The following is a 17,026-nucleotide window of genomic DNA, read 5'->3' on the forward strand; positions in this document are numbered from 1 at the left end:
CCCAGCCCCCATCCATTTGCCAGATGTTTATGTGTCTTCCCTACTGCAAACCCCTCAGTGGCTTCCCATTGAACTTGGATGTAAAATTGCACCTTCCCAAGGCTTTCCATACCTGGTTCCTGGCTGCCCCTCCAACCTCACCTGTCACTCTTCCACCAGCTTACTGTTTTCCAGTCACACCTACCTTCTTCAAATGCTTCAAACAAACCAAAAGCCTTTGCGGATAAGATACTGTTCCCTTTCCTCTCACTTTTTCCATGGCTGGCTCCTTCTTATCCTTTAGGCTTCAGTTTAAACAGTCTTTCTTCAGAGAGGCCTTTACTGACCTTGGGTAAGATTGGCTCATCCCATCCCCATCTTGGCACTCTTCATTTTCTTTGTCGCCCATCAGTCATTTTTATTTTTTTCTGAGGGGACTACATTTATCACATTGATGATTGTATTCCCAGTGCCACTACACAGTAAATATTTGTTGACATAATGATTTTTCTTTCTTGACACATCCAAGACTTACCTTCCTTTCTGTCAAATCCAGGACCTGACACACAGTAGCTACTCAAAAATACTTCCGACAAACTAGTTCTAATTAATGCTGCCTCCTACAGGAAGTCTTCCCTGATCACTACTGTGCCCCCAACCAACAGTGCCTTCTTTCCTTTGAGCTCTCATACATTTTGTCTGTTCTCTTTGGTGGCCCCGAGCACACCATGCCTGATGTTGTAAGTCTCTATCTCTACATGTCATCTTATCTCTCGGACCAAGAGCACTTGAAGACAGGATTCTCACCCAATTATTTACATCCATAATCCTGTATGGGGCATCACCTGGCATGGGTGTACAAATGTTTGTTTTAAGAAATGAATCAGCCAATATGATGGTGTGGGAAAAGGAAGGAGGAATGTAAATGTCTAGTAGTTTATCATTCAACAGTTGACTCTTGCATTGTGGAGGAGGCAGTCCCGTCTTGCCTATCTCATGTAGGGGGCTGTGTTATCTCAAAGCAACTGCTAAACAGGACAACTCCCCCTGCACTTTAGTGTCTCAACAAGTAATGAGGAGTTTCCCAGAACTTCTGGGACTTAGTACTCCTCATGAGAACTGCAGAGCAAAATATCAGCTCCATACTGTAGCAACCTAAGAAAGTTCTGGATTTGAGGTGAGAGGAAGCAAAGAAAGAAAGAAACGAACATTTGAGTGCTTATGCTGGAGGCTTCACTGCCTTCCATAATTATTTCTCACAATAACACTGAATGTATATTACATAACAATCTCTACTTTAGCATTATTGGTAAGAAAATGTATTCAAGGCATCGGGCACATTGTAGGCCCTCACTAAATGAAGATTACTATTTTCTTTTGTCAGATAGGGAAACTGAGGCCCAGAGAAGTGCTTCTAATAATAACACTGCCAGAATTCAAGTCCTGATTTAGTTGAAGTCCTGAGCTCCTTCCCTAAATTTGTGAACATATGGACTGTGTTCACGTAAATATTATATAGCTCTTCATAGCTTTCTGTTGGGAAAAGCATTCAAGAAAGGTACTGAATATATTTATTTTGCTCTAGTATTAGTCTTTAAAAGGCAAATCTAGTTCCAGGCTTTAATGTTTGCCTTTTCAGTTATTTAAAACCAAAATAGGATGCAAGATTGAGGGGTACAGTCAATTTCAAATAAAGCACGATGGACACCAGGATGAGTGTGACCATGCAGCTAAGGAACTTACTGTCACCTAGTGGTTGTCACAGCAAGGCAGCCAAGAGTACCAAGCTCCCTGGTGCAGGTGTGGAAAACCAAAACTTGTGAAGGTAGAATCTACCAAATATCACATATATTCACTCCTATTTGCAAAGGTTATTGCCAAATCAGTGTGGTAAGAGATTATGTTTTTCAGTGAACCCCCCCCACACACACCTTCCTCCCTCATCTCTGTCTTGGGACGCTTGTGACTTCTTGCTTCCATACCCCCAGGGTATGCTCCTTTTAGGATACACATTTTACTGATGGTAAGCTACTTATCCATATCTCCAGAGGGTCTGTGAGCATCCTGACCAGAGAGGGACTTATCTTTCTTTATATCCTAAGCTCCTAGCACATGGTCTGACCCAGAGGAGGTAGTCAGTGAATGTACGTTGAATGAATGTGAGTGACCGTTTTGACCCAAACTTATCATCACTCTGTATGATTCAGGCCAAGAGTAAGCAGCAGTTTATTTGAATACTCTAAATAGTAAACATTTGAGAGGGGTGGGTGGAGGAATGGAAAGGGCATCTCAGGGAAGTGTCCAGGGTAGGACAGGTGGCCTGGGCAGCCAGCCTGCTCACAGGGCAGTGGATGCCCGGAACTTCTGTGTCAAACAGAACACGGCAGCCGTCAGGGCCGTGCACTGACGGGCCAAGAGTTTCACACTCAGGTCGTGGTAGCCTCTCTCGCAGGTCAGCTTGGCGGCCTCCACAAACTGGTGGTAGGTGTACACCACGTCCCTCAGGTTCCCTGCTGCTTCCCTGTGCCGGGCGGAGCAGCGGCTGCAGTCTGTGAACTGGAAGCACAGGCCGGCCAGCTGGACCAGGTGCTGGAAGGTGTCACGCACAGCCCCCTGCATCTCTTCAGGGGACTGGTCCATTCTGATCACATGCTGACAGCTCAGTAGGAGCTTCTGGGAGCCCATGCAGAGGTGGCTCTGGCTTTCAGAAAAGTGCCAGGTGCACTTCTCTGGGGGGTGTTTGTTCCCATTCCCCCAGGAAGCTTCTAAAATGTCTTGTAATTCCAGCAAGCTCTCTGTGAGTCGGATGAAGCCCTCGGGGGTGCTGGTGGGGGCAGCTTTCAGCTGTCTCAGAGCTCTGGAGCAGTACTCCGGCCAGATGTGGCTGTTCCTCAACAAGGGCTCGGCGCTGCAGCTGTGGGCCCGGGCAGGCCTCCAGGGCAGGCCCAGCTGGCTTCCTGCAGAGGGCGGTGTGGTGAGGGGGGCTGTGGGGTGTGTTTCTGAGTCCCTGTCTTCTTCGTCTGTCTCAGGCTGCAGGCTGCGGAAGCATGTGGCATAGGAGAACTGGCAGCTGCATTGCTCCATCCCAATCCTAGGGGCCACTGTCTCATTCACCCCAGCAAACCCCAAAGATGTGGCCATCCTGAGACTGGCAGAAACGTTCGGATGGCTCTCTGGGGCAAAGCACAAGAAAGACTTCTCAGCAGGAAGGCAGATGCTAGGGCTTTTATCTTTGCTTTCTGACAGTAAACAATGGTTTGAACCTTCTAAGTGGGACTCCTCTTGGGGACATGGTAGTGCTTTTAGCAGAGAAGGACCTGGGTTAAAACAGACCTGCTGAGGAGTGTCCCTAGGGACTGTGTCTTCCCCTGTCACATGGCTAAGGGGCTCTGCTTTGACCTCCTCTAGAGGGAAGGCTGATGGAATGGTCTGGTTTTCAAGCAAGAAATTAGGGTCTAAATTCAACTGTGCCAATAGTTTTTGTCCTTGAGCCTGGCAGGCTTGGCCTGGGGTTTCTCGGCTTTGTCCTTTGGGGTCCGTGGGGGAGTGTGGTGGGGTCAGCTCAGTCCCTGTTACAGGAGTCTCCAAGGAGGGGGAGGCTATTATTCCACCATCTGGGACACTGACACCAATAGTCTGTGGAATAGCATTCGACACATCACCCTTAGGGTCACCTGAGCCCTTCCCAGATTCATCATGAATTACATCGGTGCCATTTTTGTTTGTAACTTCTCCATCATGTTCCAAAGATAGCTGTCCTTGTTGCTCCTCCTTTGGAGGGAAAGAAGCCATCTTCTCTCCTGAATTTATTCCACATTCACCACTTCTAGGCCTGTCTCCAGGAGACAACAAAGGCTCTGTGTATTTGGCGGCAGTTTCTTGCATATGATTTGTAAACAAAGATCCCAATCCTGTGTCAAGCTGGCCTCCTCCCTGCTCTAGTGCGTCTCCTCCAGAGACATGTGGCCCCAGGCTGATGGTCAAGCAGACGCTGTCTGGGTTCGGGTCAGCACTAGAGAGGGAGGTGGTGCTGTCCCCAAGCTGTATGGAAAGTTCTTTGGGGGCACTGCCATCCGAGTCTTGAAATGGAGATAAGGTTTGATACTGAGCAGTATCTGGGCCAGATGAACTCGGGTTGGAACAGTTAGGGGTGTTTACTGAGGAACTGGCAACAGTGGCAGTCACAGGGGCACCCCCAGAATTATCTTTATGAGTGGGGTCAATCCGGAGGCGAATGGCAGAAATAGAAGACACTCGAGAGTCGATGACTGACTTGGTTTCCATGGTCTCTGGCTCCATCTCCATAACCCGAGAGGCTGGGTTTTTGCTCTTGGCCTCCCTCAGAGGAGCCAGCAGCCCCAGGGCCTTGGTCTCCAGGAGCCCTGGCTCACCTTGCATGTCCTGCAGAGAGGACACAGTTGGGGAGGGTGCACCAAGGACCAAGTAGGGTTCCCTGTCGTAATAGCACACGTCGTCCATGCTCTCTAGGGAGGCTGAGGGCACCAGAGGAAATGAGACCTGACAGGTGTAGTCAGTCTGTAGGAAAGACCTTCTTTTTCTCAGAGTCTTGGCATACTTCTTCACCCCTCCCCTTCTGCTTGGCTCTCTTCCATCCGGCCCAGGATTCAGGCTGTCCTCAGGACTGCAAGTGCTAGCCTCACTCTGTAAGCTCGTGGCACTCAGTTCTGCAGCAGAAACAGCTACGGGCCCTGAGAGTCAAAAGAGGAAAATGTCCATAAAAAGCAGAAAAACAAAGAGGCTTACAGAGCTCGGGGTCAGGACTCAGGATTGGGTTCAAATCCTGGCTGGGCTGTGTAACCTGTAGTTAAATCGTGATCTCAATTTCCTTGCCTGAAAGATGGGGATAATAACCATGGTAGACATTTTTTTGATTCTTGGTTGCCCAAGATCCATTTCATTGTCTTGTGGTCCCAGTACCTCAACTTCCTTTTAGGGAATGACAGCTCCCCGGGGATTACAGTCTGCCAGAACTATCCATGAAGGTATCCCACCAAGTGGTCAGATTTATGACCCAGACAGTCAGTCACATATTTCCTAGAATTTCAAACTCAAAACACATTGATTTAAAAACATTATAATAGGGTTGGCCGGTTAGCTCAGTTGGTTAGAGTGTGGTGCTAATAACACCAAGGTTGCTGGTTCGATCCCCACATGGGCCAGTGAGCTCCCCCCTCCTTAATTAATTAATTAATTAATTAATTAATTAATTAAAATAAATATAAATAAATTTTAAAAACCACCATAGTAATAAAAGTAGAGTGCATTCTTTACAGCCACAGTATCCTGACAATGCGACCAGGAATCTCGCTACCCACCCTCCTAGCCTGGTTGCTGCCTGTGTCCAAGGCAGTTCTTCACCTTTGCTGGCAATTCTCTAAGCTATCAAACACCCTTTAACACGTTTTCTTCGTGCTGTGCTATGTTAACCCAAGTCAATCCATAGCCGTGGTGCCAAGCAGCACGGCTATGCAGGGTGAGTGCGTTCATGCTTATCAGGGACCTAGCACAAGACCTGTAGGTGTTCACTCTAAGGGGAACTGCTGCTTTTGTTACTATTGTCACTACCTTTGTGAGGGTTCTGGAGGAGCTTTCTTTTGACAAAAAGTGGCCACGACTCTTAGTCGCAGGTGAACAGGGTTTTGTGCACACCAGGATGGCTCTTTCTGACAGAGAAGCACTTCCGTGAAGAAGTCCTGAGAATCAGCTAGAAAGAATGAGGACCACAGCCTGACACTTGAGAGTCAGAGGGCTCACATGCTCAAACCAGTTCTTTCCAACCTGGCTGCACTTTACTAAACAGCTTATCGAATCCTAAGCTGCTCCTCAGAGCTCAGCTCAGAATCTTGGAGGCTGGGACCTAAGAATCCATAGTATTGAAACCAGGGCCCTTGGCTGATTTTGATGCCCAGTCATGTTTTAGAGCTGCTGCTGGAGGTCACCTACAGCCACTGAGGCCTAAAAAGGGCTCCCACAGAGAGCCAGGGGCCGGAGTCCCAGTTCTGGGCTGTCTCCCCAGAAACACACTGGCTCTCTCTAAGAAAGGGAGTGTCTAATATGGACCTCTGTCCTTGTCTACACAAAGGCTTTGACTGCTGTGCTGTCATGCCCCATCATGCTCCCAGCACCATGGCTGGCCCAACAGGGCAAGGCTGGGGGTGTGGATGGCAGTTGGCTGGGTTCTTTGGGGAGCAGTGCACAATCTGGCCATGGGTTTCTGCTTTCCGTAGGGACACAGTCAATTAATAAACTTAGGGTAGATGGTGCAGAGTTCATTCATTCACTTAGCAACAACAGTCAGGCACCAAGTGCTAGTAACACAGAGATGAGTGAGAAATGCACAGCTCCTATGCTCAAAGGAGTTCCCGATCTAGTGAGAGAGAAACAGCAACACAAATCACACAAATAAGTGTATAATTACAGGCAGTGCTAAGTGCCAGGCAGGAAGCACCTAGGGTGCTGTAGGAACATATGACAGGGATGGCAGGTCTGCCCTAGTCTTGGTGGTCTCCGGTTAGAGTTTCTGGAAGAAGTGATTTTCCAGGTGGGACCTGATGGATGGATGGGTATCAGCAGCCAAAAATCGGCGGGGGGGGGGGGGGGGGGGCGTTTCAGGCAGAAAGAGCAGCATGTGCAAAAGCCAGGGTGGGAAAGCGCTGGGCACTTTAAAAGAATGGCACGGAGGTCTGTGTGGCAGGAATGCAGAGAGAGGGCTCAGGAGAAGGAGAGAGATAGGCAGAGGCCATGCCACAGAGGGCCTCAAGGGGCCTCCAGGGCTGGCTTTTCTCTCACGAGCAATGGGAAACCACTGGAGGGCAGGGAGCAACAGGAAAGGTCTGAAACTGAAATACGAGTGCTGTAGCTTCCCAAGATCTTCGCAGGTCACCCTCAATGTCTGTGTGCTATTTTCCAATTATTTTTCTGCAGCATGCAGTCTCTCTCTCCTCTCCTCTTCTTCTTCTCTCTCTCTCTCTCTCTCTCTCTCTCTCTCTCTCTCTCTCTCTCTCTCTCTCTCTCTCTCTCCCTCCTGCAAGGATCTCAGGTCAGCTGGGAAATCATTCTGTGTGGAAAGACTCCCACGTGCTGTGTGGAGGGAGGAACGAGGAACCTGAGAAGAACATGACCAACAAATCTCCCCTGCCTTCTTACGTACTTTAAGGGGCTACGAATGGCCTCATTTAATGTAGCTTCAGAGTCAATAATGACACAGCTGCTTCCCTCTGCTGGCACTCCTGTCAAACCCTTTTCTTTCTGTGTAAATTATGTCTACACCTCACAAGGCTCAGCCCATTTGCCACCTCTTCTGGGAAGCCTTCCTGATTTCCACTGTTGAATGAATGCTTCCCACCTCTGCTTGCCCACAGTTCTCTGAACCTCCCCTGTAGACCTGACTTGAAGTCATGATGCTTGTAATTTAGGGCAGTGGGCTCAAAGGAGGACCATGATGCTACTTTACTCCTGTGTTTTCCCCTCAAACTTGGTCCCTGCCCTCAGTGGGTACTCAGGAGCTGCCTGCCGCATCTGCAGACCTGCTGGGGAGGGCTCACCTGAGAGACTGTCTGGGGGTGTCAGCTTGTCAGCTGCATCATAGTATTCCTCATCCGAGCTGCCTTCCTCACAAGCAGGGACCAGGGCATCCAGTGTGGAGCTGGGCTGGGCCTCAGTCCAGACCTGCTGGCCCCAGACTGGCGGGCCCCCACCCTGCCGGGAAGCCGAGTTCTCTGAGCTGTCACTCAGGTGGCTGCCCGGGGAGACACTGGAGCACAGGTTATAGTAGTCGGTCCGGCTGCCCTCGTACAGCCCGGGGTCCAGTCTGACAGCACTCAGTTCTGGTCCCCAGTTGAATGTGCCAGGAACGAGACTCTCAGAAAGCTCCGTCTTCTGGCACTGAGGGTTGGCGCTCTGGGCCAGGTCCAGGAGACAGAGGAAGCCACTAGTTTCGATCCTGCTCCTCTCCTTTTGGCTGTCAGAATCAACTGCCTCTGGGCAGCCTGGTGAGCCAAAGAGGAAGAAGCCGGACCTGCTGGAGGAGCAGGCGTCCAAGTCGTCCTCTTCCAGGGCGTCCATGGATTCGCTCGAGCCGCTGGTCCTGCAGCCTCGGCTCTCGGTGTTGGCAGAATCGGATGCTTCGGACTCGGCACTGTCTGTCATGCTGCTGGCTCTCCTGGCCACCTCGGGTGTGGGGCTGTCCTCAGGAGGCTGATTCTCTTTTAGGAGCGGTCTGCAGGGGTACAGCTTCGGCAGGTGTCGGTCAGAGAGAGGCTCCAGCACGCAGTCCGCTTCAGAAGATTCCTCAGAGTCGCTACAAGCCCTGGACTCATAGCCTGTAACACAGGGAACACCAAGCATTACAAAACAGCATTGGAGACTGGCAGATGCCTATGTGTCCTGCTGCCCCCATGCTGCCGTCCCTCCCATTTTCCAGATGAGAAAACTGAGGTCCAGAAGGGTACCTGGCTTAGTCACGCTGTAGTGACTGACACAGGACCCACAGGACTACAAATTGCATGTTCTCCCCACAACATCAGGCCTCCTTTCCTCCATCTCTCTGAATCACCTACTGGACACAGGGTCACCCTCCATCCCTACTTCCAAGGAGAGTTGTCTGTTCATAGAAACATGGTGGGTACTTAATTGGATTTCACTTTGCTCTGGGCATTATCACCCAGTTTTGCTAACCCCCTCACCAAATCTCAGTTCTGTTCTGCCTGGGCATCAAAATCAGATGGGAATCATACTTAAAATGTATAAAACATATTCCTGGCCTTACCCCAGATGGACTGAGTCAAATAGCTAGGGAGTGGGGCCTATGAATCTGTATTTTTAGCAACTTTATGGGAGATTCTGAGGCTGCTAGGCTGGCACTATTTTGAAACCTGGCCTTGAGGACCCACTGGTGCTATAGGGCTTTTAGGAGAGTGAAAACTCATCCAACTGCTGGTCCTCGGGAGGGATCCATGGAGAGAGCACTGGAGGCATTGAGTCAGTTCTCCAATCTCCTCACCATAAGCCTCCAAGGTGATCTTCCTAAAAATTTATTTCTGATCACATTATGCTCTCTTTAAACTCTCTGATGGCTTCTCTTGCCTACAGGGAAGAGCCTAAGCTCTCCCACGGGAGCTAAGGCCTCCCAGGATGGCCCTGACCCCTCCTCAGCAGCCTGCTCACTTCCTGCAACCTTCCCATGCTCCACTGCAGACAGCTTCTCACACATTATGATTTTGCCCTTTGTGTCATGTCTGCATGTTGTCCCTTCTGCTTGAAATGATCTCTCCTCCCTTCTTTGTCTGGCTAAGTCTAACATGTTCTTCAAGATCTATTTCAAATACCTCCCCCTCAGAAGCGCCTTCTCTGACCTCTGTCACCTCTCCTGGCAGAAGCAATCCCTCTGCCACCAGAATTCCATGACAGCTCGGCTCCCACTCGATGCCGTCTCCCTGACCAGACTGTGAGGTATCATCTTTCATTCATAAATTGTGTTAAAGACAAAGGTAACAAATACCCCAAACTCATCACTGTCTAATTATTTTACTTTATCTTACTATCATCTAATCTCTTGCGATTATTCCTATTTTATCCATGTTGAGGAAATACTAGATAATGGTGTGCTACTGAGCATCTGTCCCCACCTCCACACTCAGGGACATCACGTTGGTAGCTTGAAATTAGCCATGGTGGGAGTGTTTATACCATGGAAGTAGATGATTGCTTCAAATCAGGGTTTTCTTGTTTATCTTTTTTTCCCTGCAGAGGCAGTGGTTAAACTTTTATCAGCAAACCAGTGGGAAAATGCTGTATCAATAGTGCTGAAGCAAAAGCCTGATAGAAACTAGGGGTTGGCCTCCACTACTCCATTCCTTATATGGTGTGACTTTGAGTCCCTTCTATCCTCAGGTATCCCCTTCTAAACATGTAAGGTTGAACATTTCTATCACAATTCAAGAGAATGCAAAAGAGTACATAGGCATGGAGTGAGAAGCTAGGTCATCTGTACTTTCTGGACAAATAAGTGACATCTGTTTTTGCTGGCAAATAAAGACAAAATATAGTGGTTCTTAGAAATTGTTTTATGGAAGTTCTATAGGGAATCAGAGACCTTCAACAGCTTTCTTTCGTTTTAGGGGACTCTCAAGTACAAAGAAAGCTTCTCTATTTAGGGTTTGGGAAAGACCAACTGTTTACCAGGAAATAAATGGGGAAATAGTTCTTGTCGCCTCTAGTGGAAGTCTCAGCTCAACCCAATCCACCACCTCCCTTTCTTTAGGCTGCCCTTAGCTACAAGGCAGTGAAATGGGCCTGTCCTTACTGGGGCAAGCCTCAGTACCTCACCTTCTTCAGCAGATACCCGGTGCACCCGTTGTTTGTTCCCCGGCCAGAGGAAAATGCAGGTAACTGGGTCGACAAACAGCCGGTAGTACCCAGAAATCAGGCAGGCTAGGTCTTTTGCACTGTTGGATTCCAGCAGCAAAGTCAGAACCTATGAAGGTAAAGAGAGCTCTTAAGCTTATAAAGGGCCAAAGGACATCTGAAGACTGACAACAAGACCCTCTGGGGCCAATGAGAGATTCCAAGCAAATCCAGCCATGGTCTTCAGGCAGGCCTCCTCACGTCTTCCATTCTTACCTACAAGACTTGAAGTGAGCTTACGCACGCATGCGCACACATGCTCCCAAGTGCACAGTGGGTTCCTTCCATCGAATCTCTATATCTCCTGCCTCTCTATCCCCTCCCCCTCCCCAGCCCCACATCCTAACCACCCACCCCACCCTGCTCATTCATACAATGGGGCCCCTTTAAGACTTGACCCAGAAAAGGAAAAGGATCAAGAGCAAATGGAGAAGGAGAGAGAGGGTGATAAGAATAAACCACCATCCTAGAGCATGCTTGGATTAAATTAACGCAGGATAAATGTAGAACCGTCCAGAGAGGCTCAGGAAGTAGCCCATTTTAATTGCTGCCACTCCAAACTCTTGGGCAGCCATTCGGGTTGCATACAAATACATGTAACAAAATTCTCTGGTGCTCCCATCTAAGTTTCTAAACCCATCAGGAAATTACATGGCCCAGCTCAGTTTACACAAAAAAAAACCCCAAACAACAACTAAAAAAAGCAACTTTTTAGGAACTGCCTGGGAAAATGCACTCTATTTACCACTTTCCCTTTGATGGGGCAGGATGGACAATTTATCCTCTTAAGCAAATGTTGGACATTAGACTTTGTTAATATCCAAACTCATATAAACTACTCTAGAATAATTTAGCCCTAAATTTCAGAAGCTGGATTCAGAATCTCTTCCCCGTGTTACCTTGATGTCCTGAAGATACACTTTGACCATGCTCACTTTCTCAGACTCTTCTGTCAGTTCGACACGGCTGATGTTTGCAAACTCTGCCAACGTGGACATGATGTTGAGTTTACTATTGATAATTTGGCTAATCCCATACTTGGCTCCAACTAGAAGGGCAATGTAGGATTCTCTATCCTGTAACTGCAGAAAGGCGGAAGGGGAGTTAGTTTCCATTCACAAACTAGTGAAAATACATTGCACATGTAAGACGTGATACTTCTCTCTGCCGACTCCTGTGACTTCTTATTGTAACTTTTTGTATTTAGGTCTCATAGTCCCTGCCAAGTTCCTGATGACAGAATCTGTATTTATCTACATGTCTAACCAGCAAGCACCCTGAGCCAGTTCAATGAAGTTGGCTTCTCCCATTACCAGTTCTTTCCTTAGACCAGAAAGGTAAAAATGGGGCTGGGGACAGCTGGAAGAGGGCAGAATTAGCCCTTGGGAAAAGTGGGAAGTTTTTCTTGTCACTTCAAGCCTCCCTTTCTGTGATCTAGTCTCTTTTCTGCTTTTTGGTCATCTACTTGTACAAGGTTTCATCTATTTTTTCCCTTTCCCCAATTATCTGATGCTCTCCCTTGTTCTCAACAGATTGATTCTCTTTTTCCATCTATATTGTTAGGTCAGCATTCTGATTAAATCAATCAATTACTGTAAATGACTGAGAGGTACATGAAATACACTGAAAGATTTGTTAATATGGAAAAAAGAATCTCTAATTGGTAAATTGTCCGGCTTTGTGCTGGAGAGTTCTTGGGCTGACTGAGCCATGGGGACAGTTCCCTTAGCCACACTCCCCAGCCACTGACTGCTGGAAAGCACATAGATCTAGGGCTAGGCCTAGGAAGGAAGCCAGAGGAGGAACAGGCCACAGAGCAGAGGGCCCCTTTGCTTCTCTTTTCCCTTCTCGGGACCACTCCTCTTCCCTTCTTCGGAACAATCAGGGCTCCAGCATGGCAGTCAGTCTAACATTCGTATCTTTCTCTCATGGTTTCCCGTTTTTCCTCTTCACCTTCACACACCCAAAGCTCTAGAGTAAATAGCTTACAGTACCCTTCCCTCAGAATGCCTTTCTTTATACTAAACGGTGGCCAAATCCAACCTTCTTGTCTTTCCTTAATCCCTTCTCCTTCCCATACTTGACCTGAGGCTAATAGTGAGTGGTAGCCTCTGTCTTCACACTCCATAGCAATAGCCCTCTCTCATAGCTTTGCTTTGCTTTGTCTTGTTGGCTACTTTGTTCCATCATTTGAGGGTAGAAATCATGTCTCATTTAGCTCTGCCTCCCCCAGCATCTGTGCTAGGGCTGGTACCAAGCAAAGGCATGGTAAACGCTCCCTGATGGTATAATATTTAGTTTCCCAAACAAATTCTAGTATAGGACAGAGTTCTCAAGAATTTTAGGCTGGAAGATTCACTGAGCTTCAGAGGACCTCTAAAGTCCCTTGTAAGAGTGAGATTCCTGTATAATCAGTATGCTGTACACCTGGAAACTAATATAATATTGAACGTCAACTATAATTTTCAAAAAATTTGAGGAAAAAAAAGAGTGGGACTCTATAGTTCTCTAAAACGTACCATTAGAGTAGCATTAAAGATTTTACCGCCATATGTCTTGAGTTCCCCAAGGATCTGTAGGTAATTTAAACGTAGCTGGGCAGCAGAAATAAGTTGCTTAAATAGGAAAACAAAAAGACTGTTAAGTCAGAGTTATTCATTTGCCTCAAATCCAGGCAGTGTTGAAAACGCAGTCCCTACGTTTTCACAACAGACAGTTGGGCGGGTCGGCACGGGCTATGGCTATATCACCTTTTGTCGGGGTTCCAGCAAATTCTGGTTCCTCTTCATGTGGAAGCTGATGGCTTTCTTGATGTCTTTGCCTTTCATGTTTCGCAGTAAAGTTGGAGATATAAAGTTCTCTATTCCCCAGTCTTTCCTGCCATGAGACATTGGAGACAAAGAGGCCCATTTTTACAGTGAGTTGGCTCTAATGAAGAGTGTAATTGCATTTGATTCAGTACTTAATGTTCCTGGAATAATACTGTGATTATGAGCCTCTTTCTCAACAGAAGATTTATACATATGTACATATAAGTGTGTGTGTGTGTGTGTGTGTATGTACGTGTATATATATATATATATATATATATATATATATATATATTTATATATATTTATATACTATACATTTATATATTTAATATATATTTCCTCTCTCTCCCTCTCTCTAACCCCAACACAAAGCATAGCCATTCAGGAATTAAACCCCACTGCTCTTTCTGGGACCTCATTACTCTCGGTGTGGTGTGAGATTCTGGCGATCAGAGCAGATCTCAATCTTCCTTCACTACAGTATATGTGACAAACAATGATCACTCATGATAGCAACACATAACACCTGTGAATCCCCAAGGTCATGCTTGAGAATGATGCCAGCCTAACGGCCTCAAAATCCCCCAACAAACTTGTTAAAAATACAGATTCTCAGGTCCTACTCCGTAGAGGCTTGACTCAATAATACATCAGGGACGTTTTATGTTTTAAAAATGATTCCCCATCTGATTTTGATGCCCAGATAGAACAGAGCTGAGATTTGGTGAGGGGTTAGCAAACCTGGGTTACACTGCCAAGAGCAAAACGAAATTTTAAGCTAAGAATCAGAAGGTGTTGGATGGAACCCTAGGACTTGAAACTGCCCTAACAGGAGTATAATACAACATGACTGGTTCACATAACATTCATCTCCAAGGCATTCCTACCCTCAGAAGAGCTTTTCCCTGAAGTTGTCAAACAATTTCCCAAGACATTCTCCCAGGAACTGGGAATTTACAAAGGGATCCCGTGTCATTTCACGTGGAGGTGGCTTCTGCCCCAGAAGAGCAGCCAGATTCTGACATCTGGGGGAACCCAGCTGGGTTGGAGAGGGTGGAGAGGGAAAGGGATGGAAAGACAATGGACAGATGGCTAGGTGGGTGAATATCAGCTTTCTGTGACATCTGGTCATCCTGGCCAGGGCCCAGTCAAGTTATAAATGCAACACAGCTGCTGTTGACGGGACCAGAAGTCCCCTGCCACTCACTCTATGTACTTCAAAGAGATCTTCTGCGGCTGGGCGCAGGCGTAGATCCGCTCCTGGATATGCAGAGCCGCAAGTCGCAGCGCTGAGCTGCATTTCATTTCCACAGCAAAGCGTTCCTGGAGCACGTCGCTGCAGCTCTAGGAGAGATCAGATCAGAGGGTCTGGGAAACGAGAACAGATGGATGGTGCAAGGGAGCAGGACCAGGAGCTCAGCTTGGAGGACTGCCTCTGCCAACTCCTAGCTGTGTGACCTTGGCTAAATTACTAAGACTCTCTGAACACTGCTGTTTTCCCATTGCTAAATGAGGATAGTCAAGTCTACGTTGCATGGTTTCTGTGAGGTTTACATTAGATAATGCATATGAAACCAGGTATGAGGGACACCGTATTATACAAATACAAAGCTGTGTTGTTGTTTTTATTTGCTGCCACCATTTTTGTAAGATTTTGGCCAAATCAATCCCCCTAGTTTGACTTACCTCATCCCTAAAATAGTGACAAGTCCCAAATGATTCTTCTTCATCAAAATAAAAATAACATAATAAATCTCACCTAAGCAGGTAGAGTAGTAGCAGGGGGAGTACCAGGTGAGGGGACAAGGAACTCATTTTTGGATCTGCCACTAAATGAGTGACCCAGGCAAATCACGTGATTTTTTTCCAAGACTCAGTTTCATCATTTCTAAAATAAGGCTTTGAAGCACTAAAGCCTCTTTTAGCAATAAAATCTGTAACTCTAAATATCCTAAACGGCGTTAGGGAATGTGTCATCTACATTGAGGACTACGGCCTAAATTTCATTAATATATCACTAATCTCCTAACACAGCAACTCGGTGAGGGACAAAGGAATTCTGAGGGATAATCAGGTCCTTTCTCCTTCAGATAAAGATAATCCTTATCAGGGAGTTGCTTAATTCCCTTAAACTCCTGTTCAAAATAACCCAGTGTGTCACCTTTGGGAACAACTCCTGTTATTTTAGGAAGCGCAGAGCCAGTCACCTGCAGATAGAGGTATTCAAAGGCTGCGGGGTCTTCTTTCAGGAGGTCCAGGGGGTCTTTGGGAACAAAACACACCCTGAAGAGGCAGCGGTAGTCATGTGACTCCTCTCTTTCTACCACCTGCAACGGGTAAGAGAGATACCATTCATCTCCTCACTGCTTTTGTTCTCGAAGATATTCCACAACACAACTTCAACAAAAAAGACAAGGAAAGGTAGTCCCCGGAGATTTCAATTTTAGTGCTTCCCAAGACAGCACACACCTTGGCTCCTAATTTGACTTTCCCATGCGTATAAAATGTAAAGGGCTCAAAAGAGCAGTTTCTCACTCACCCCGTCAACCCATTCCTCTTTCCAGAAGAAATCTCTGCTTCAGTTTCTTATATACCCTTCCAGAAACAGTCTATGTGTATATATTATACATGCTTTTATATATGTATATTATTTTCCACAAATAATAGCATAGTATACATGATATATATTTTACACCTTCCTTTTTTTTTTCAACTATCTTAGGGATTTAATTTAATTTTATTTTCTAATGCTAATGGAATAGAAGTGATTTTTAAAAAAAGTTTGCAAGCAGCAGTATTAGAAGGCGAGTGACTAGGGTAAGAATTCATCTGCAGTGACGAATGCTCAGAGTGGCTTCCATGAGGTCACACCTTGCTCATGCTGTTTCCCTGCTTAAAAAATCCTTTTTCCTTTTCCAATCGTGGAACTCCTACTCATCTTTGTAATAGCACACACTCAACAAGGATTTGTTGAACTGACCTGTGTTTGGATTTAAAAAATTGATACAACAAATCACTGAATAGCCAGAAGACTGAGTAGTATAGGTGGACTGTCTGCACCGTCCTGCCATCAGGGACCAGCTCAGGGAGTACGTCTCACTGAAAGGGCTTAGACAGCAACCAATGCTTCCCTGACATCTTGAAGGCAGCAGGTTCAAGGGAAGAACATCATAGCCGGAAGCAAAAGATGGGGTTCTACTGGCTGCATTACCTTGAATAAGTCACCTTACCTCCTAAGCCTTTGTCTCCACATCTGCAAAATGGGGCCCTGCCTACCTCAATGAAAATCAGACCTGATTCTCATCCTGTTATCCCCAGGCTGAGTGAGCTCTGTGCCTTCTGGGCATGAGAAAGTGCATCACACCTGCAGATGTGCTGAGCCCTGTCCCCAAAGGTCCTGGCTGAGTTGTGCAGCGTGCCCAACCTGGATCTCCTCACCAGGAGCAGGAACAGGGTATACCTGCTGGATGAGTTCCTCCTCATGCAGCAGGTGCAGCCGTGAGATGTGGTACTGCTCTTCCAGGACCAGTGCGAAGTAGTCTGTACTTCTGATTGACAGCTTCTCCTTCACCGTGAGGATGATGTCCTGCCAGGCACAGATGTATAAGGGTCACCCGAGGAGCAGACTGGCCCTCATGCTCAGGCACAGAGCAGGGAGGGCTTCCCCAGCCTTCTCTCTGCTCCTCAGTGCAGCTGGGGAGAGAAAAGCCTGTGCTTACTGGGTCCACTGCCAACTCAGGCAGCTGAATCTTGACAGGTCACATGGGGGACTTCTCATGGCCCCTCACGGCCCTGCATCCACTGCTCCC

General features: G+C 47.1%; 1 protein-coding gene across 8 annotated transcripts in view; it reads right to left on the reverse strand.

Annotated features, from left to right (window-relative positions):
* Window positions 1–2,181: 2,181 nt before the first annotated feature.
* Window positions 2,182–17,026, reverse strand: part of FRMPD1 (FERM and PDZ domain containing 1) — a 114,230-nt gene continuing 99,385 nt past the window's right edge. For all 8 annotated transcript variants that reach the window (XM_019729138.3, XM_019729136.3, XM_019729141.3 and 5 more), the window contains 9 exons: window positions 16,678–16,803; window positions 15,425–15,544; window positions 14,425–14,561; window positions 13,155–13,281; window positions 12,924–13,019; window positions 11,304–11,486; window positions 10,327–10,474; window positions 7,545–8,321; window positions 2,182–4,688 (listed from right to left, as the gene is read on the reverse strand). In XM_019729138.3, the coding sequence (XP_019584697.3) occupies window positions 2,317–4,688; window positions 7,545–8,321; window positions 10,327–10,474; window positions 11,304–11,486; window positions 12,924–13,019; window positions 13,155–13,281; window positions 14,425–14,561; window positions 15,425–15,544; window positions 16,678–16,803 (4,086 nt within the window). In that variant the 3' untranslated portion in view covers window positions 2,182–2,316. The remainder of the gene's footprint in view (window positions 4,689–7,544; window positions 8,322–10,326; window positions 10,475–11,303; window positions 11,487–12,923; window positions 13,020–13,154; window positions 13,282–14,424; window positions 14,562–15,424; window positions 15,545–16,677; window positions 16,804–17,026) is intronic.

Source organism: Rhinolophus sinicus, chromosome 16 (assembly GCF_057876585.1).
Source record: "Rhinolophus sinicus isolate RSI-liver-muscle chromosome 16, RSI-T2T, whole genome shotgun sequence".
Classification (NCBI taxonomy): Eukaryota; Metazoa; Chordata; class Mammalia; order Chiroptera; family Rhinolophidae; genus Rhinolophus; species Rhinolophus sinicus.